This window comes from Colobus angolensis, unplaced genomic scaffold, assembly GCF_000951035.1.
Source record: "Colobus angolensis palliatus isolate OR3802 unplaced genomic scaffold, Cang.pa_1.0 Scaffold308, whole genome shotgun sequence".
NCBI classification, from domain to species: domain Eukaryota; kingdom Metazoa; phylum Chordata; class Mammalia; order Primates; family Cercopithecidae; genus Colobus; species Colobus angolensis.
In genome coordinates, this window is record NW_012116355.1 from 1407769 (window position 1) to 1429177 (window position 21409).

The 21409-nt window shown below is 53.2% G+C and overlaps 2 protein-coding genes across 4 annotated transcripts in view; both read left to right on the top strand.

Moving 5' to 3' along the window:
* LOC105517821 (chromosome unknown open reading frame, human C9orf24) overlaps positions 1-8425 on the top strand; it is a 17852-nt gene extending 9427 nt beyond the window's left edge. The window contains exons 2-7 of one of the 3 annotated variants that reach the window (XM_011950544.1): positions 1749-1893; positions 4571-4686; positions 6007-6082; positions 6316-6545; positions 7708-7794; positions 8263-8425. In XM_011950544.1, coding sequence (XP_011805934.1) covers positions 1749-1893; positions 4571-4686; positions 6007-6082; positions 6316-6545; positions 7708-7794 — 654 coding nt within the window. In that variant the 3' untranslated portion in view covers positions 8263-8425. Of the gene's footprint in view, positions 1-1748; positions 1894-4570; positions 4687-5849; positions 5926-6006; positions 6083-6315; positions 6551-7707; positions 7795-8262 lie in introns of those variants that run through there. The other 2 variants (XM_011950543.1, XM_011950545.1) reach the window with 2 other exon arrangements.
* Positions 8426-10546: 2121 nt separating this feature from the next.
* KIAA1161 (KIAA1161 ortholog) lies at positions 10547-18105 on the top strand. The gene is made up of 2 exons (XM_011950547.1): positions 10547-10652; positions 15049-18105. Exon 2 carries the CDS (start codon positions 15112-15114, stop codon positions 17254-17256), a length of 2145 nt encoding a protein of 714 aa, XP_011805937.1. The 5' UTR covers positions 10547-10652; positions 15049-15111; the 3' UTR covers positions 17257-18105.
* The last annotated feature ends 3304 nt before the right edge of the window (positions 18106-21409 follow it).

A 21409-nucleotide genomic window follows, 5' to 3' on the forward strand; every position in this document is an offset into this window, starting at 1 on the left:
ACTTGGGAGGCTGAGGCAGGAGAATCACTTGAACCCGGGAGGCAGAGGTTGCAGTGAGCCAAGATGGCGCCATTGCACTCCAGCCTGGGTGAGAAGAGCGAAACTCCATCTAAAAAAAAAAAGCAATTAAACCCCCTAATTACCCCTTCTATTTCATGCCACAGGGTAACTGCCCACCCCTGTCTCTGCTAAAGTCAGGAGACTAATTTTTGGCAAGGACCTCAGGACTGGGGATATCAATTGAGGACAGGATACCATTTTGAAAACAAGTGAACCTCCATATATTAAATGCTAAAATCCCCAGCGCAATCTTCAGCACTAGATTCTCAGAACACTGGCAGCTTAGTCATTAACCTCAGGCCAAAGGTTGAAGGAGTCTTTTCTGAAGAATCTCATCAGCCAAGAGGAAAGACCTACAGATATTGACATTAGAGTTTGCAAAACATTGTCCAACGAGATCATCCTACAGTGATGCTGATGGTGGACAAAGCCCACACACAGCTCAAAGCCTTCAATAAGCTTTTATAATCTGCTACTTATCAACAGGAGCAGACAAAGAGGAAACATGTGAGGAAAGCATCTAATAGAAAAATTGATGATGTCTATGAATTCTTCTAAATGACTGTTTTGTTTTTGTGTGTGTATGTGTGTTTAGTGTGTAAGTGGGTATATCTGAGTGTGTATGTATGAATATTCATCTATATGTGCATCTATGGGTGTATCTGGGTACACAGGGCCGTGTGTACGTGTATGTGTGTGTGTGTGTGTGTAAAGCTCAGAGAAATGCTGAGTCACAGGACCCATGCACCCACATCTGCCATATTCTGCCCTCCACCCACATAGAAGTGTGACTGTGCAGGATCTGCTCACAGAACAATGTCAGCTGGGCACAGTTGATCCCAGAAGCCCCTAAGCAGAGAGGTTTTCAGGATGGTTGGAGCACTGGGAGCAACCAGGTCTCAGCCTTGGCCAAGAGAAGGGCGAGGTGTGGTGGTTCATGCCTGTAATCCCAGCATTTTGGGAAGCCAAGATGGGAAGATCCCTTGAGTCCAGGAGCTCACCACCACACCCAGCTAATTTTTGTATTTTTAGTAGAGACAGAGTTTCACCATGTTGGCCAGGATAGTCTCTATGTCTTGACCTCATGATCCGCCCGCCTTGGCCTCCCAAAGGCTAGGATTACAGGTGTGAGCCACTACGCCCAGCCGGGAATTACATTTTAAAGTAGGTGCCCCTCCAGCACTGTCCTTCATTTTCTTTAAGATGCCAGATTCCCAGAGAGCCTTTACTGTCCAAGACACCTACATAAGGCAGCCAGCTCCCAGGGTAGCCCCCTTTTCTGAGACTACAGATTGTGCCAGGGCCTGATGCACTATTGACAGAGACCCAGCCCTACTCCCAGGCAGCATACAGTCTAGGAGAAAAAGGACAGGTATATGTAGCTCTGACCTTCATGAGCTCCCCGCAAAATGGCAGAAATGAGAAAGTCGGAAAACTACTCTGACTTAAGGCCACTGCTTGGCTCCAAGCCCCAAGCTTGGATGAAAAGAAAGGAAGAAAGAGTAATTCAGACAAAAGAACTGTGCAGAGGATCCAAGGCTGGCATGGGAATCCCTCTGACATGGGGAGGGGGGTTGGGAGACCCACCTGGGCTGACCTTCTCAAGAGAGGCTGGATCTAGTTCCAGCAAGAGCCCAGGGCTGGGGTCTCTGTGCCCCTAACCACTTCTCCCCTCTCCCCTTGCCCAGGGTCTGACTCATACCATGGAGCGACATGTGGATCCCGAAGCCCTGCAGAAGATGGCCAAATGTGCTGTACAGGACTACACTTATAGGGGGTCCATATCAGGCCACTCCTACTTGCCTGAGAAGTACTGGCTTTCCCAAGAGGAAGGTAAGGTCTCCCCTTTGCTGACCCCTAAAATGACGCCCAACCTGAACCCAACCACCTGGATCCTGACCTCCATCCTGATTCTCTCTCTCCTTTTTTTTTTTGAGACGGAGTTTCGCTATTGTTGCCCAGTCTGGGTGCAATGGTGTGATCATCTCGGCTCACTGCAACCCACTTCCACCTCCCGGGTCCAAGTGATTTTCCTACCTCAGCCTCCTGAGTAGCTGGGACTACAGGCATGTGCCACCAGGCCCCGCTAGTTTTTGTATTTTCAGTAGAGACAGTGTTTCACCATGTTGGCCAGGCTGGTCTCAAACTTCTGACCTCAGGTGATCCACCTGCCTCGGCCTCCCAAAGTGCTGGGATTACAGGCCTGAGCCACATGCCCAGCCTCCATCCTGATTCTATGTCAACTTTATCATCACTCATGACCTAGATTTCTTCCCTAACCACCCTCCACTCCCAACCACCTGACCTGACCCTGGCCCTGGAGGAGATGACCCAGGCCCTGTCTTTTGGTGTTCTTGTCTGTGGGGAAAAAAAAGTTGGAAGGGCACTGGGTCCCATTCTTAGAGAGTTGGAGAAAGGATTAACCTCCCACAAACAGATCCCTCCAAGTGCATTCTGGATGCCATCTCCTCCCATCTTCCCAGCCACCCTCCTCCCATCAGCTCCCTCCATCTCTCCTGCATCCCTCTGCCCCACCACACCTCTTTCCCTCAACCTGGAACCTTCTCTGGTTTCTTCCCAACTAAAAATTATCTCTTGCTCCTCTCCTCAACAGCCTAGGTTCTCAGAAACATGGTCCATACTCACTGTCTCTATTTCCTCACCCTTTCTTATACCTTATGAGAAACTGTCTTTCTCATTTGCTTGGATGTCTATAATCTGTCTAGCTGTACATTCGAAAGGAATGTACAGCTATGAATCTGGTCTTATTCACAGCTGTGCCCCTCCATCGAGCACAGCGCCAGGCTTCATAAGTCTTTGTTGAATGGACTGAGAATTCCCAATGGTAGTTGGGAATGTGCATCTCCTACAATGAAACAATAAATTGCTCTTGCGTGGCTCTGATTACCAAATCCACAGGAGTCTGCAGTCTTTACCCTCTGAGACCTTTACCCTCCTAGACCAATGAATTGCACTCTTCTGACCACTCTCTACTTGTTTTGTTGTTGTTGTTGTTTTGTATGTTAATCCTCCAGCACACATGCTATGACCCCACTCTATTTCTTGAAACAACTTCCTCCTCAGTTTGTCTGATGCCTACCTTTCCTGTGCATCCACTGTGGAAACATGGGGTTCCTCGGGATGTTATCCTGCACCCTCTTCTCCCCTTGCTCCTCCTCCAAGGCCATTTGATTTAACACAAGGTTTTAATTACTGACAGCTTCAAATCCTAATTTCCAGATTTGTCATCTCACCTGAATTCCACTCTTCTTCATACGCTTATAGTTATCCTGACCTGGATGTCCCCAAACACCTCAGTTTCAGTATGTGCAAATCGCCATCCCCGAGCTCCAAATCCCAGCACTCCACCCCTCCCCTCACACAGCTGCTCTTTGCTAGGGCTTCCTCCACACCGTCTCACATATGTATTCTTTCAGACTGTTGGATCATGGAGGGCCTTGTAGGACAGGCTTTAGACGACTAGGGGCTGAGGGGGACCAACCCTGTAGGGTTTTAAGTAGGAGAATGTCTTGGTCAAATTTTCATTTGTGAAAAAGTACCACAGCTGCTATGTCAAGGCTGGATTATAGGATTTCAAAGGTGAGGCAAGGAGAATAGTAGAATAATCATAATAGTTTTTTATGTGCCAAGCATCATTCTAAATGTCTTACATATACTAACTTACTTAAACCTCACAGCAACCCTGTGAAGTAAATAGTACTATCATCCCCATTTTAAAGTTGGAGAAACTGAGACACAGCAAAATTAATTAACTTGGTCAAGGTCACACAGATAACAACTGGCAAAACTGAAATTTAAACACAAGCAGTCTATCTGCAGAGATAGGTATCTATTAACCAAGCCATTATATTGTCTCCTGGTTAAGGTGCTGAGAAGATATGAAAGTGAGATCATGGGGTACTGAAAGACGGAGTAGATTCAAGTTATTGATTGATCGATTGATTGATTGAGACTAAGTCTTGATCCATCACCCAGGCTGGAGTGCAGTGGCACAACCTCGGCTCACTGAAACCTCTGCCATGTTGGCCAGGCTGATCTCAAACTCCTGATCTCAAGTGATCTTCCTGCCCTGGCGACCCAAAGTGCTAGGATTACAGGCATGAGCCACCTTGCCTGGCTAGATTCAAGTGATTTTGAAGGAGGCAGAATAGGCAAACCTTGGGGCCTAGAGTAGAAGATAAGAGAGAGGGAGGAATTGGGAAGAGGCCCCTTGTCCAGGCTGGCTGATTCAAAAAGGGTAGTAGCAGGATGAAAAGTAGCTGGCACAGTGGATCCAGACTAAACTCAGAAGGTTGCCTTAGGTGGGACATGGGCTACATCTCAGTGTTTAAGACAAGTGTAGGCCTGCCTGGGCTTGGGGTCTGGCTTGAGGACAGTCTGTGAGGGTCAGCTTTGTGCTGGGAATTGGAAGAGAAACATGTAGGGGATTCCAGATCCTGGAGTAGAGTAAGAAGTAACACTATTTGACATCTCCACTCCTATTATCCAGCAGACAAATGCAGCCCAAACTACCTGGGCAGTGACCGGAACAACACATGGAGGATGGAACCTTACAACAGCAGCTGCTGTAACAAGTATACCACCTACCTTCCTCGGCTGCCTAAGGTATCTACTGCACCCTGCACAGATGCCTGGGGACTGGGACACGCATACCCCACCACCTCCCAAACCACAGTGACTGATATTTCACCATTAGGTCATCATTGCTTTCCCAACAAATGCCCCAGGGCTCTTCCCCATCTGTGAAACTAGAGTTTGTTTTTGTTTTTTTTTTTTTTTTTAGATAGAGTCTCACTCTTTCACCCAGGCTGGAGTGCAGTGGCACAATCTTGGCTCACTGCAACCTCTGCCTCCTGGGTTCAAGCAATTCGGCTGCCTCAGACTCCCGAGCAGCTGGGATTATAGGCGTGTGCCATCACACCTGGCTAATTTTTGTATTTTTAGTAGAGTTGGCGATGTTGCCATGTTGGCCAGGCTGGTCTTGGACTCCTGGCCTCAAGTGGTCCACCTGCATCAGCCTTCTAAAGTGCTGGGATTACCTGCATAAGCCACTGCGCCCGGCCGGCTTTGAATATTTTTAGTTGAAAAAGGAACCCAGAAGTGGGGCTGTGCTGGCCCCCTGGCTCTCAGTCTCTGGGGATTGGGTGCCCTGGGCCCCAATCCCTGGCTGGGCTCTGTAGGGACATGGCTGGTGTGCACTCCATGATATGCTACTTTTCCGAAGCTTGCCAGCTGGCCCCTCCCCATATAGTCTGGCCCCTGTGATACTGGGGCTAGCCCAAGAGTCAGTGATACACTGCATCTCCCTGCTCCACCTTCTCCTCCTTTGTGATGTGAGCACAGACGGAAGGAGGAAGACCAAGGCTACTCAGTAGCAGTGCAGATACAGGAGAGTCTTCCAAGGACATAGGAGAAGGTCCAGCCATGGCCACAGACTCAAGAGCACCTGAGAGGACCCAAAACCAGAGTCGGGGCTCTTAACTGCAGGCTGATGGCTGACCCTGGGTTGACGAACCCTTTTGAATTATAACTTCCTCAAGAATCAGAATCTTTCACAAGTTCTTCACGGAATGGGCAAGCAATATTGAAAACCCCCTATTAGAGAGACACCCAGACACAGCTAAACAGAGTCATCTAGACAAAGAGGGGTAAGATCAAAGGCAAACGCTGAGACAGGATTGTCACAGGCCCAGGAGCCAAACCCCATACACCTTCAGCTCTCCCCACCCCATCCTGCCCCTGTAGGCAGCGTAAACGCGTTGCCCGGCGACAGCCGCAAACACTCAGAGTCCTGGAGAGGTGGGGAGCTGCTGAAGGGTGGGAGAAGGCGCGGCGTGGCGATAGGTCTGGGTGTTCTGGGAGGACCCCTAAAAGGGAGCAGCTCTGCCAGGTCAGAGCTTGAGGTAGCATGTGTGCCACTTCCAGGAGGCCGGGATGGAGACAGCAGTTCGAGGAATGCCCTTGGAATGCCCTCCTAAGCCGGAGCGGCTCAATGCCTACGGTAAAGAGTGGTAGTGGGGCGTTGGAAAGAACGGGTGGGGAGGGTAGGGGAAGGCCGGGAGGAGGGCGGGATGGGGACCTGAAGGATGGGTAGGAGGCCGAGGGTCCTGGAGAGGGTGGAACCCTGAATCTATCTGTCCCTGCTTTTGTCTCCGCCTCACTCTGTGACCCGAACTCTTCTCATTCCTGTGCATCTGTCTTGGGGTCTCCTGCTCTGGGGATCCGCGGGCGCAGAGCGCGAAGTGATGGTGAACATGCTGAACTCACTGTCGCGGAACCAGCAGCTGCCGCGGATCACGCCCCGATGCGGGTGCGTGGACCCGCTGCCCGGCCGCTTGCCCTTCCACGGTTACGAAAGTGCTTGCTCGGGCCGCCACTACTGTCTGCGTGGGATGGACTACTACGCCAGCGGGGCGCCCTGCACCGACCGCCGCCTGCGGCCTTGGTGCCGGGAGCTACCGACTGTAAGGTTCGCAGGGCTCCGCCCGCCTCAGCCGGGCTCCACCCCACACAAGCCCCGCCCCAGAACCCCGCCCGCTTCCAGCCCGGCCCGCCTCCGTGCCGGCCCCCAGCCTGCTCTAGCACCGCGCTGCAGGCTCTCGAGGCCGCGCCGTGTCCTGCCCTCGGGCTCCAAGGCCTGAACTAACAACTGAGGCGGGAGAACCAGCACGAAGGTGACTCCAAGTCCCCGACCCCTGTCCCTCTCAAACTGGGCTCAAGGTCAACCTGGCCTCTCTATGTGCTCTGGAGGTCCCGCCGGAGGCTTTTTGAGGAAGAAACCCTGCACATCAGTGGCATCCTCTTCCCACATCTCGTCGGCCCTGCCCCCTTCCCTGGACACCTGGCCCTAGAGACGCAGGTTCTAGCCTGTGGAGTGCCCTGCGTTCTCAGAAAAATGTCCTCTCTTGCTGGGCCCCCGTCACTGTCGGTAGTGGGTGCGGTCATTCGCGGGGGCTACGTGAGCCAGGAAATGGTGACCACTTTACCAGAATGGCTCTGGCCTCCTCGGATCCCGCACCACCTGCGGAGGTAGGCACTCTCCCGTGTTATTGCTAAGAAAACTGGGGTCCGAGCGCACAGCTGGAGCCCAGACTACAGCGCGGCATTCGTCCTGCACCCGGCGGCAGCCAAGCCTGGGGGAACTTTGTCCGCGGTAGCCCAGAGAGCTGTGCAGTGGGGGTCCATAGTGGTCCCCCGCCCCTCTCCAGGCCGAGAGAGCCTGATTCATTGTGCAAGACTGAGTCTTACCCCTCTCAAAGCCATACGGGAGTGGGAAAGTGTCAGCCTCTAGGAAGCTCAGAAACGATGCCTCATCCTAGTGCTGGAGAAATTGCTGTCCAGTGGCGGGGATCCGGTGGTTCCAGGTCCTCAACGACCGGAGCCCGACCCTCCCCAGGGTCCAGCGCTCTTCTCTGAACGGCAGAAATGAGGCCTTACCGGGAGGGAGACTTCCAAGGGGGGTTCCCGAGTCGGTGCTGCAGTGGGGGTTTGAAGGGTGAGAAAGGAGAGGAGGATTTCCGAGCCTTGAGACGGACACTTTAAGTGACGCCCAAGGGCTTGATCTAAGTCAGGGATGAGAGTCAAAAGGCCCAACACTTCCCTGCTCGTGGCTTCCTTCTTCTCCAGTTGTGTACCTCCCTACGAGCACCGGCCCGGAATGCAGTGTGCTGTTACAACTCCCCCGCCGTCATACTACCCATATCCGAACCTTAGGTAAGTCTAACGGGCACACACTCATTTGCACACGCACCCTGGAGTCTTGGTGAGGCGGGGCTGGGGGAGGATGGCTCGTAGATGGGATGAGAACACCCCGCTGCGGTGCACTGACAGGCAGATACCACCAGGGGGAGCTAGTGCCATGGCGCAGTCAAAGGTGGTAAGGACAGAGGACCTTAGGACAGAGCTGGAAGGCCTGTATTGAAGGGTTACAGGTTGGCAGTGGGCTTACAGTCAAAGGCGTTGGGTTTAGAGCTTGAAGTAATGAGTAAGAAGTCAATGTTAAGGAGGAAATATTGGGTATCAGCAACTTAACAGTAGAACCTAAGGTCAGGAGGTCAGTATTGGAACCCAAGTTCAGTGCTATAGGCAAAGTGTAGGGATAAGGTTAGCATTGCAAACTGGAGTCAGATATTCACTTTGACACATGAGGATCCAAAAGGGCTGACCCATCTCTTCCTGTAGATGGGACACAAGTCACTTCAAGAAGTCTGGTGGTCCCGAGAGAAACAACTATGTTATCCATCCTGAGTTTGTGTCTGAGACCTATCCTGACTATCGTTGCTGGTAGAGCCTGGGCTTGCTGGGCCACGGGGACAGAGCAATAAATAAACTCTTCACCCCCAAAGCCTGCCTCCTGTGTCCTTACCCAGCAGAATCTGGAAGTGAAGGGCCAGTCACTTGGGCCTCTACCAAACCCCTTCAACTGAGATGCAATTTTTCTCAAAGTCACCCTTCCCTGAGCCCTTCCAACCCCATCATCTCAGTATGTCCATAAGTGCCCTCCTGACACAGAACAGTAGCCCTATATCCAGCTGCTGTCCTCCTCCCCAGCATCCCAGAGCCCAAACGAATGGGTCCACCCTGCAATGCAGGCAGGAGCCATCTACTTCCCACCCCACGAAGACCCTCCAGCTAACATTTCTTCAGTATGCCCCCAAACTTAGATGTCCTCCCACTCATCAAAGGACCCAGGATCCTTCCTTCCGCAGTCAAAGTCGTATCCCTACACCCAAAGCTCTTGATCTCTGCTTCCAGGAGTCCCTATCACAGCCTCCCAAAAGCCTCTCTGTGCTCAGACACCCTTGCTGCAAAGGTGTGTCCCCCATTCCAAGTTCAACCGGTGAAAACATAATTTTGAAGGGTCTCATGACCACGAAATTTCAAGTTGCAAAACAAAGCCCTGTTTCTCTGCCCCTCAGGGAGCGAGAGGGGCCATTCTAAAATCTCTGGGATCTTCAGTATTTTCCTTTCTGCATCAATTGATATGAAACTAGCTGGGTCCAGTGGCTCACACCTGTAATCCCAGCACTGTGGGAGGCCGAGGCAGGAGGATCACTTGAGCCCAGGAATTCGATAACAGCCTGGGGCAACATAAGGAGACCTCTTCTCTACAAAAAATGTAAAAATTAGCAGGCTATGGTGGCACATACATGTGGTCCCAGTTACTCAGGAGGCTGAGGTAGGAGGGGATAGCTTGAACCAAGGACACTGAGGCTGCAGCGAGCTATGTTCACGCCACTGCACTCCAGCCTGGGCGACAGAGCGAGACCCTCTCTCAAAAAAATAAAATACGACCCGACGTGGTGGCCCATGCTTGTAATCCCAGCACTTTGGGAGGCCGAGGCAGGTAGATCACCCGAGGTCAGGAGTTTGAGACCAGCCTGATCAACATGGTGAAACTAAACTTTACTAAAAATGCAAAATTAGCTGGGTGTGGTGGCACGTGCCTGTAATCCTAGCTACTTGGGAGGCTGAGGCAGGAGAATTGCTTGAACCCGGAAGGCGGAGGTTACAGTGAGCCGAGATCGTGCCATTGCACTCCAGCCTGGGCAACAAGAACGAAACTCAAAAATACATAAATATAAAAATAAAATAAAAAAGAAATAAAACCTCAGAGTCTTGTCCAGCCCCCGGGGAGAAGGGCATGGCGGGGCACGCCCACTTTCCCGCAGCTTGGGCGTTTCTAACTAAAGGCTGTAACTTAGGAGGAGGGGCTGGACCCTATAAATAACTAGTCTGGGGGTGGCGGTTGGGGAGGCGAGTGACATTGCAAAACACCGAGCAGAAACCGGTCTTCTCAGTCCCTGACCTCGGACACCGCTGGTTTGGTCCGGTGGGAACCGACAGCTTGGGCTCCCGGCAGGTTGGAACTACAGCTCCCTCCGTGGGGCCCTTGATTGGAAGCACCCTGAATTGGGCGCTAAGATAATCGCGGAATTCCGCCACCACTTTTCCATATGGAAAACTGAGGGCTTGTGAGAGCGTTATACCGATATGGCCTCCACCTGCCCAAATCAGGAAAAAAGGAATTCCAATGGCCAGCCCTACTCCTTTACCCTGCAGCTCTCTCCCTCTCATTCTCATTTCAAACCTAGCCTAGAGGTGCAAGAACCCCAACCTTCCGCAGCTGCTCCTTTCTGCAGAACTACATGTCCCAGCAGGCCTGGGGTCCAGCCCAGCCCGCTTGTGGTTAAGCATTGGCCCAGCAGGGGCGGGCCCGCCGGCGGGAGTCGGAGACTCGGGACGCAGGACTGAGCAAGCCCGAAATGCCAGGGGCAGAGCACAGAGCAGTGGCAGGAAGGTGGGGCTGAGGGGCGGGGCCTCAGGTCCGCCTGATAACCTGGGAGGAGGGGTCGAACGTCAAGGGCAGGGCTGGACTCTGAGGCCCGAGGCAAGACTGGATGACTGGGGCGTGGCCGAGGAGCCCCAGGGCGGGGCCCGAGGAGGGGCTCAGCTGTACCCTGCCAGGCAGAGCCCCGCGCGGCGCGGTGGCAGCTTCACTCTGGTTCAAGCGCAGGGGATCGGCGGGAAGCTCCTTCACCCCCGGTTCTGCCGGGCTGTAACTGCAATGGGTGAGCCCAGCGGGAGGGCTGTGGGAGGCGGGGGGCTGCTGAAGGAGCACCATTCCTGAACTTTCGCTCCCACCGATGAATGGGTGGAGCGAGCCTGAACACCTGGGCCCATTCCACGGCCGCATTCCCGCCAGGCGACAGGTCCCTTGACCTCGGTCGGCCCCTCGGACAGTATAGCCTTCAGGCGGGGTGCTCGGGTGTCTGTGCAGTATTCCAGGCTGTGTAAGCAGTCACTCAATCCCCGCGGATCCCGTCGCCGGGCAGGAGAGGGAGATGGGCCGGATCGAGTTGCCTTTGATATTTCCATCCCCCCCGGGAACGTGTTCAACTAACGATTCTACTTGGAATGGATTCCCCTCAGCTGAGCCGGGCGTGGCCCTCCCCCCTTAGACCAGACTAGCCGTGGCAGCCAAGACTGAGGTTGAGGGTCCAGTGGGGAAAGGCTCAGCGGGCAGAGCCCAGGGAGGCCCACCCTGCAGACTCCACCTGCTAGCACTAGCCTTGGGTTGACTAGATGGCGGAGGCAGCAGATTAGAGGTCTCTAGCACCACTGTTAACACCGGAACCACAGACTTCCTCCCCCAAAGTCCCGGTGCCAGATGCCATTAAAATTGCCCTCTCTGCTGCCCCTAAGAGGCTCTCGTGGTCGGCATGCAGCAAGCAGCAGCACCAGCCCTTGGAAAGACAGGCCTCACCATGCCATGTCCATCTGATGGAAGCCGGTCCCACCAGCTCAGCCCCAGGGCTCCCTTCTGCTACTGCATTCAGGCAGCCAGTTCAGATCATTATCTCCCATCTCCTAAAACTTAACACTGTGGGGAGCTGAGCTGGGATTTTAGATCCAGGCAGCCTTGCTACCTGGCTAACTTCAGACAAGCTCCTTTCTCTGGGCCACATTTCCTCATCTGTAAAATGGACACTGTAGCTATGTCTGCTGTTCCACATTGTTGATAGAACTGGATGCTATGGTGGCATTTGGGACACTATCATGGTGCCTGGGGCGAGTGGGTTCCCAGGCCTGTGGGCTTCTGTCTTTCATCAAAGAACGTCAGATTCCAGAAAATTAAGATTCTTTTTTTTTTTTTTTTTGAGACGGAGTCTCGCTCTGTCGCCCAGGCTGGAGTGCAGTGGCCGGATCTCGGCTCACTGCAAGCTCCGCCTCCCGGGTTTATACCATTCTCCTGCCTCAGCCTCCCGAGTAGCTGGGACTACAGGCGCCCACCACCTCGCCCGGCTAGTTTTTTGTATTTTTTAGTAGAGACGGGGTTCCACTGTGTTAGCCAGGATGGTCTCGATCTCCTGACCTCGTGATCCGCCCGTCTCAGCCTCCCAAAGTGCTGGGATTACAGGCTTGAGCCACCGCGCGCGGCCAATTAAGATTCTTAAAACCTAACTATTGGAAAGGCTTTTGAATCCACCTTGGTGGCCTCTTCCTGCCTCCAGGGCTCATGAGATAGGCTGACTTCATATGAAAGTTTTGAGGATGAGGAAGTCTCTCTCCTCTTCAGATACTGACCCCCTCTCTCCTTATTTCCTTGGTGCCCAGAATGGGGCTTTGGTTATCTTAAATGAATGAATATAAACTCACAGGTGTGATCTGAACCACCTAAGGCCTTCTTTGGGTTCTGCTCAGCTTGAGGGCATCAGCAAAAGGCCACTGGCTACATTTTCCAGGAGGGGTTTTCTAAGCTGCATCTATATAGGAATGGGGAGGAAAGCTAAGTTGTTGTAGACTGAGAGAAAGGGAATAAGAGTCTGTTCCAGACAAGCTTAGGCATCTGGGGGCAGAGGGCACTGAGAATGAGGCCCTGAGCTAGCACCATGTGGGGAGTGCCTATGGGAGGAGCTGTGTATTGACATGTAGGATCAAATTCTGCTCTACACCTTACATTCTTGCATGGGGGAAGTGAAAAACCTGAGTAGTTCTGGCATCTCCTTGGAAGTCCCTGGGGACTTAGAGACAGACACTGGCATCTGGGAGGAGGCTAATTATTATTTGCCAGTCTCTTTCTCTTCCTCTGAGCTGGAGCAGTTGGGCAACCAACTGTCTGGCTGTGTGTATGCAAGTGTGTGCACCTGGGTGTGCACCTATTTCTTTGTTGGACTCTGCTCTGAAGCCTGGGACAGGAACGGTCAGTGGCCTTGAGTGGCAGAGTAGGACACAATTCTTCCCCTGAGCCTGTGTTTCCCTGCAGCCACATCTGTTGTTGTTGTTGTTGTTGTTGCTTTGTCACCCAGGCTGGAATGCAGTGGCACAATCTCGGCTTACTGCAGCCTCGACCTCCTGGGCTCAAGTGATCCTCCCACCTCAGCCCCCCAAGTAGCTGGGACTACAGGTGCGCAACACCATGCCTGGCTATTTTTATTTTTTTTATTTTTGGTAGAGACAGGGTTTCACCATGTTGCCCAGGCTGGTCTCAAACTCCTGAGCTCAAGCGATCAGCCCTCCTTGGCCTCCCAAAGTGCTAGGATTACAGGCACGAGGACCGTGCATGGCCTCATATCTGGATGTTTAGCATATAGTATATGTCAGAGTTTATATGTGTTAGTGGTAGTGGTAGGTGTCCGATCCCTGGAGAGCAGGTAGGTGGAGGAGGTGCATTGGCCGAAGCTAGGTGGGTGAAATCTCCTGAAGCAGGTGGCCTAAAGGATTTAGGGTGGGGAAGGAATGAGCTTGGTAATCACAAGATAGGCCTGGCTAGAAATGGAATCAGAACAGTAGCTGAGAACACATCATGCCTCCAATGCAAAGCACTTTTAAATTTCATCATGGAAGTAATGAGCAGCTCTTGAAGCTAGGGATAGACATAGTTTGACAAGTGCTGTAGAAAGATCACTGTGGTTGCCGTGATCAGAAGGCACTGGTGAGAAAGAAGTTAGAGGCAGAGGCCGGGCGCGGTGGCTCAAGCCTGTAATCCCAGCACTTGGGGAGGCCGAGATGGGCGGATCATGAGGTCAGGAGATCGAGACCATCCTGGCGAACACGGTGAAACCCCGTCTCTACTAAAAAATACAAAAAACTAGCCGGGCGAGGTGGCGGGTGCCTGTAGTCCCAGCCACTGGGGAGGCTGAGGCAGGAGAATGGCGCGAACCCGAGAGGCGGAGCTTGCAGTGAGCTGAGATCCCGCCATTGCACTCCAGCCTGGATGACAGAGCGAGACTCTGTCTCAAAAAAAAAAAAGAAGTTAGAGGCAGAGAGGCCTGTTGGGGGAAGCGTTCAGTAATACAGGGGGAAAATGACAGCGCCCAAACTATGACAGAAACAGGACAGTGGGTGAAACAGAGCTAGGAAGTAGCTGGCCCACAGATGTGGTGCCAGGAGCAGAGCAGGAAGGCAGGCAGGGAAATGGATTTGGTGATGGATGGCTGACAGCAGGGTGAGTTTGAGGGCAAAGAGAAGCAGATGTGAGAAACAACTGGCCCCCATGCCAGGCTCCTGCCCCAGGCCCTAATGTCTGAACCCAACTCTACCTCCCTCCAAACCAGGCCCTGGGACTAAGTCTGGCTTTGGGTGTCTTCTTTAATCTCCAGATTTCATCAGGCTTTTGACTCAGGATAAAAACACATCCTTGAGCTGTTCTCCCTTCCTTCCTCCTCTCCCCGCTCTGGGGACAGGGAAGCTAGCCTACTATCCTGTTAAAAGTCTCGAGGGGAACCAGGCGAGGTGGCTAACGCCTGTAATCCCAGCAATTATGGAGGCAAGTGGATCACTTGAGGTCATGAGTTGGAGGCCAGCCTGACCACCATGGGGAAACCCCGTCTCTAATAAAAATACAAAAATTAGCTGGGTGTGGTGGTGTGTGCCTTTAATCCCAGCTACTCGGGAGGCTGAGGCAGGAGAATCACTTGAACCCAAGAGGCAGAGGTTACAGTGAGCTGAGATCACACCACTGCACTCCAGTCTGGGTGATAGAGGGAGACTCCATCTCAAAAAAAAAAAAAATCTCAAGGAGCTGGCTGGACAATCCACCCTCTCCCACCCCAGCCATCCACACCTCTAGGAGAGCAGGACTTCTCTAGCTCCTTCCCCGTCCCTTCAGCCCGAACGGCCCCATGTGTGATCCAGGGAGGCCTGGCTTATCCCATGATCCTGGAAAGCTTCCTGACCCTCTCAGGGTTCTTTTCTCCACTGGGAAAATAAGGATGCGTGCCATCTCCCAGTCGCATGCACCACCCCCCAGTCACAGACTCCTAATTTGGGCAAGCATTAGGACCCATGAGAAAGGGTGGGTTAGACACAGATTGTCCTGGTAAAGGTCTCACCTTTGAAACTCGTCAAACCCTCAGGTTCCAGTATTCACCTTTCCAAAGTACACACCTCCTCGTAGCTTGCAGCAGCAAATGGAAATATCATGGGATGAGAAAGCTCAGTTCTATCTCCCTCTCCTCCTTCCAGAGCAGGATGAGATGAGCTCGGTCAGATAGTCCCACGGCCTGCTCCTTTCTTAGCAGCCCACTAATGCTCCAGAATCCTCAGGAGAAGAGCCAGGCCTACCCCCGCCGCCGCCGGTCTGGCTGCTACGCAGGCCATCAGAACCCCGAGGCCATCGCAGCCGCAGCTATGTACACCTTCCTGCCCGACAACTTCTCGCCTGCCAAGCCCAAGCCTTCCAAAGAACTGAAACCGCTGCTGGGCTCTGCAGTTCTGGGGCTGCTGCTTGTGCTGGCCGCGGTAGTTGCCTGGTGCTACTACAGCGTCTCCCTACGCAAGGCGGAGCGACTTCGCGCGGAGCTGTTGGACCTCAACGCTGGCGGCTTCTCCATCCGCAACCAGAAGGGAGAGCAGGTCTTCCGCCTGGCCTTCCGTTCCGGCGCGCTGGACCTCGACTCCTGCAGTCGCGATGGCGCACTGCTGGGCTGCTCGCTCACGGCCGATGGGCGGCCGCTGCACTTCTTCATCCAGACCGTGCGGCCCAAGGACACAGTGATGTGCTACCGTGTGCGCTGGGAGGAGGCAGCGCCGGGCCGGGCAGTGGAGCACGCCATGTTTTTGGGCGACGCGGCGGCCCACTGGTATGGTGGCGCCGAGATGAGGACGCAACACTGGCCCATCCGCCTGGAAGGCCAGCAGGAGCCCCAGCCGTTCGTCACAAGCGATGTCTACTCCTCCGATGCCGCGTTTGGGGGCATCCTCGAGCGCTACTGGCTATCTTCGCGCGCGGCCGCCATCAAAGTCAACGACTCAGTACCCTTCCACCTGGGCTGGAACAGCACGGAGCGCTCGCTGCGGCTTCAGGCGCGCTACCACGACACGCCCTACAAGCCACCCGCCGGCAGCGCCGCAGCACCAGAGCTGAGCTACCGAGTGTGTGTGGGCTCGGACGTCACCTCCATCCACAAGTACATGGTTCGCCGCTACTTCAACAAGCCGTCGAGGGTGCCAGCACCCGAGGCCTTCCGAGACCCCATTTGGTCCACGTGGGCGCTGTACGGGCGCGCCGTGGATGAGGACAAGGTGCTGCGTTTTGCCCAACAGATCCGCCAGCACCACTTCAACAGCAGCCACCTGGAAATCGACGACATGTACACACCTGCTTATGGCGACTTCGACTTCGACGAGGTCAAATTCCCGAACGTCAGTGACATGTTCCGCCGCCTGCGCGACGCCGGCTTCCGTGTCACGCTCTGGGTACACCCGTTTGTCAACTACAACTCGTCGCGCTTCGGCGAGGGCGTGGAGCGCGAGCTGTTCGTGCGCGAACCCACGGGCCGGTTACCCGCGCTGGTGCGCTGGTGGAACGGCATCGGCGCGGTGCTCGACTTCACGCACCCAAAAGCCCGCGACTGGTTCCAGGGACACCTGCGGAGGCTGCGCTCTCGCTACTCCGTGGCTTCCTTCAAGTTCGACGCGGGTGAGGTCAGCTACCTGCCGCGGGACTTCAGCACCTACCGGCCGCTACCGGACCCCAGCGTCTGGAGCCGGCGCTACACTGAGATGGCGCTACCCTTCTTCTCGCTGGCAGAGGTGCGCGTGGGCTACCAGTCACAGAACATCTCCTGCTTCTTTCGCCTGGTTGATCGCGACTCTGTGTGGGGCTACGACCTGGGGCTGCGCTCACTCATCCCTGCGGTGCTCACCGTCAGCATGCTGGGCTACCCATTCATCCTACCCGATATGGTGGGCGGCAACGCCGTGCCCCAGCGTACAGCCGGCAGCGATGTGCCCGAGCGCGAGCTGTACATTCGCTGGCTGGAAGTGGCCGCTTTTATGCCAGCCATGCAGTTCTCTATCCCGCCCTGGCGCTACGACGCGGAAGTGGTGGCCATCGCGCAGAAGTTCGCCGCCCTGCGGGCCTCGCTTGTGGCGCCGCTGTTGCTTGAGCTGGCGGGCGAGGTCACCGACACGGGTGACCCCATCGTGCGCCCCCTTTGGTGGATTGCGCCCGGCGATGAGACAGCTCACCGCATAGACTCTCAGTTCCTTATTGGGGACACGCTGCTTGTGGCCCCGGTGCTGGAGCCGGGCAAGCAGGAGCGTGACGTCTATTTGCCCGCCGGCAAGTGGCGCAGCTACAAGGGTGAGCTTTTCGACAAGACGCCGGTGCTGCTCACCGATTACCCGGTCGACCTGGATGAGATCGCCTACTTTACCTGGGCATCCTGACCCAGCCCAGGGCCCAGTAACCGCACAGCTCCCAGCCTTCATGCAGACCTCGAACCCTCCCTCACACCCGCACCATGTGCTCCCAGGAACCTCCACCTCTATGCCACCCATTAAGTGGTTGTTGACCTAAATGTGCTGGAAACAGCTGCTGAGGGTGGGGTCTGGGGAGGGGGCACTGAAGCAATCTCCTGCTCCAACGCACAGTCCTGACTGTGCCCTTTCCACCCCCACACTCACACCAGTCTGCAGAAACCTCTTCCCTGGGGTGGAAGCCAGAGAGCTTAGAGGAAAAACGTCAGCTCTGTTCCTGTTATACATGCTTGAGGTTTCAAAGCACAAAGAGAAACCTCTCCATCCTTCCTTTGGTGGCCATCTTTTTCCATCTGAAATGGGGACTTGATCTTATTTAAGGTCCCCAAATAGCCCCCACCACACTTAGAAAGTGTGCTTTCTTAGTGTTAGAAGCCAGGCCCTGAGTCCCCAGCACTCACCTGAACTGTGGCTGATTTGGTCCCAGTCCATCTGGGGAGAAGGTGTTTGGCTAACTGACAAGGAGGCAAGAGATCCCCTCCCAGGGAACAGGAGGACTGGGCTTAGCACAGAGCCATCATCATGTTCCTTATTTGTGAAGAGACTTCTAACACTGCACTCACCCATTTGTGTACATACATGGCCTCAGCCCTGGGCCAGATGTGCCTGATGGAAACAGACTTGCAGGGCCATGCAGGCCAGACTTTGTGCCTTAACTCAAGTGTGTGTGTGTGTGTGTGTGTTTGTGGGGGAAGGGGGGAGAGAGAGAAAGAAAGAGACACAAATCATGGGTCCCTGATCTATGAAATGAACACAACCTTTCTGAAGCTGGATAAACTGGAGGGGGAGCATGGAGCAAATCTGAGGCTCTGACTGCTGAGCCAGCCTCCTCCCAGGTGGTTTCCCTGGGACTCTAGTAGGAAATAAATAGCCCTTTTAAGATTCCTCACTCCCTGCACATGTGCCTGGGGTGTGGTCTAGAAGGGAGTGATGTTCTTTTTTTTTTTTTTTTTTTGAGACAAAGTCTGGCTCTGTCGCCCAGGCTGTAGTGCAGTGGCCGGATCTCAGCTCACTGCAAGCTCTGCCTCCCGGGTTCACGCCATTCTCCTGCCTCAGCTTGCTGAGTAGCTGGGACTACAGGCGCCCGCCACCTCGCCCAGCTAGTTTTTTGTATTTTTCTAGTAGAGACGGGGTTTCACCGTGTTAGCCAGGATGGTCTCGATCTCCTGACCTAGTGATCCGCCCGTCTCAGCCTCCCAAAGTGCCAGGATTACAGGCGTGAGCCACCGCGCCCGGCGGGAGTGATGTTCTTATTCTGATGGTCTGTGCTTCTGAACACAGGCTATATGCGCATGCTGACAACTACCAATAAACAGATGGGAAGGTCTTTCATCTCAGCCATTTTCTTTCTCTCTTTTTTTCCCCCAAGATGGAGTCTTGCTCTGTCACCCAGGTTGGAGTGCAGTGGCACAATCTCAGCTGACTGCAACCTCCCCATCCTAGGTTCAAGCGATTCTCCTGCCTCAGCCTCCTGAGTAGCTGAGATTACAGGCGTGCATCACTATGCCTGGCTTTTTGTATTTTTTAATAGATGGGGTTTCACCATGTTGGCCAGGCTGGTCTCAAACTCCTGACCTCGTGATCCACCCACCTTGGCCTCCCGAATTGTTGGGATTACAGGCATAAGCCACCACGCCAGCCATTTCACTTTCTAAGAAGAGCAACCTCAGTCGGAGTGAGTTTTTTCTGACTTTGCAGCTGAGTCTGGAGAAAAGTGGCATGCCAGAGAGGGTAAGTGGGAAACAGGGTGAACTTTAGCTTCTATCAACAGCTCTTGTAGCAAAACCAGTCCCCTACCCCCTAAAGAATGCAGCCCTTTCCCCACCTGATATGCTTTGGCTGTGTCCCCACCTAAAACTCAGCTTGAATTGTAGCTCCCATAATTGCCATGTGTTGTGGGAAGGACCCAGTGGGAGATAATTGAAATATGGGAGCAGTTTCCACCATACTGTTCTGGTAGTAGCGAATAGGTCTCATGAGATCTGATGCTTTTTAAGGGGTTTCCGCTTTCGCTTGGCTCTCATTCTCTCTTGTCTGCCGCCGTGTAAGACGTGCCTTTCTGTCATGATTGTGAGGCCTCCCCAGCCATGTGGAACTTTGAGTTCAGTAAACCTCTTTTTCTTTATAATTACCCAGTCTTGGTTATGTCTTTATCAGCACTGTGAAAATGAACTAATACTGTAAATTGATACCAGTAGAGTGGGGCACTGCTGTAAATACCCGAAAATGTGGAAGCAACTTTGGAACTGGGTAACAGGCAGAGGTTGGAACCGTTCGGAGGGATCAGAAGACAGGAAAATGTGGGAAAGTTTGGAACTTCCTAGAGACTTGTTAAATGGCTTTGACCAAAATTCTGATAACGATATGGACATGAAATCCAGGCTGAGGTGGTCTCAGATAGAGATGAGGAACTTGTTTGGTACTGGAGTAAAGGTGACTCTTGCTATGTTTTAGCAAAAAGACTGGCTGCATTTTGCCCCTGCCCTAGAGATTTGTGGAACTTTGAACTTGAGGGAGATGATTTAGGGTATCTGGCAGAAGAAGTTTCTAAGCAGTAAAGTATTCATGAAGTGACTTGGGTGCTGTTAAAAGCATTCAGTTTTAAAAGGGAAACACAGCATAAAAGTTTAGAAAATTTGCAGCCTGATGATGAGATAGAAAAGAAAAACCCATTTTCTGAGGATAAATTCAAGCCTGCTGCAGAAATTTGCATAAGTAACAAGGAGCCAAATGTTAATCACCAAGACATGGAGAAAATGTCTGCAGGGCATGTCAGAGACCTTTGCAGAAGTGCCTCCCATCACAAGCCTGGAGGCCTAGGAGGAAAAAATGGTTTCATGGGCCAGGCCCAGGGTCCCCCTGCTGTGTGCAGCCCAGGGACTTGTTACCCTGCATCCCAGCTGCTCTAGCCATGGCTAAAAGGGGCCAAGGTACAGCTCAGGCCTTGGCTTCAGAGGGTGCAAGCCCCAAGCCTTGGCATCTTCCATGTAGTGTTGAGCCTGTGGGTGCACAGAAGTCAAGAACTGAGGTTTGGGAACCTCTGCCTAGATTTCAGAGAATGTATGGAAATGAATGGATATACAGGCAGAAGTTTGCTACAGGAGTGGGGCACTCATGGAGAACCTCTGTTAAGACAATGTGGGAGGGGAAGGCCCCACGCAGAGACCCCACTGGGACACTCCCTAGTAGAGCTGTGAGAAGAGGGCCACCATCCTCCAGACATCAGAATGGTATATCCACTGACAGCTTGCACCATGCACCTGGAAAAGCTGTAGACACTCAATGCCAGCTTGTAAAAGCAGCCAAGAAGTAGGCTGTACCCTGCAATGCCACAGGGGTGGAGCTGCCCAAGACCATAAGAACCCACCTTCTACATCAGTGTGACCTGGATGTGAGACATGGAGTCAAAGGAGATCATTTTGGAGCTTTAAGATTTAACTGCCCTGCTGGATTTTGGACCTGCACGGGGCCATTAGCCCCTTTGTTTTGGCCAACTTCTCCCACTTGAAATGGGTGTATTTATCCAATGCCTGTACCTCCATTGTATCTAGGAAGTAACTAACTTGCCTTCGATTTTACAGGCTCATAGGCGGAAGGGACTTGCCTTGTTTCAGATGAGACTTTGGACTGTGGACTTTTGAGTTAATGCTGAAATGAGTTAAGACTTTGGGAGACTGTTGGGAAGGCATGATTGGTTTTTAAATGAGAGGACATGAGATTTGGGAGGGGCCAGGGAGAGAATGATATGGTTTGGCTGTGTCCCCACCCACATCTCACCTTAAACTGTAGCTCCCATAATTGTGGGAGGGACCTGGTGGGAGATAATTGAATCATGGGGGCAGTTTCTCCCATACTGTTCTGGTGGTAGTGAATAAGTCTCACAAGATCTGATGGTTTTATAAGGGGTTTCCCCTTTAGCTTGGCTCTCATTCTCTCTTGCCTGCTGTCATGTAAGATGTGCCTTTCGCCTTCCACCATGATTGTGAGGCCGCCCCAGCCACATGGAACTGTGAGTTCATTAAACCCCTTTTTCTTTATAAATTACCCAGTCTCAGGCATGTCT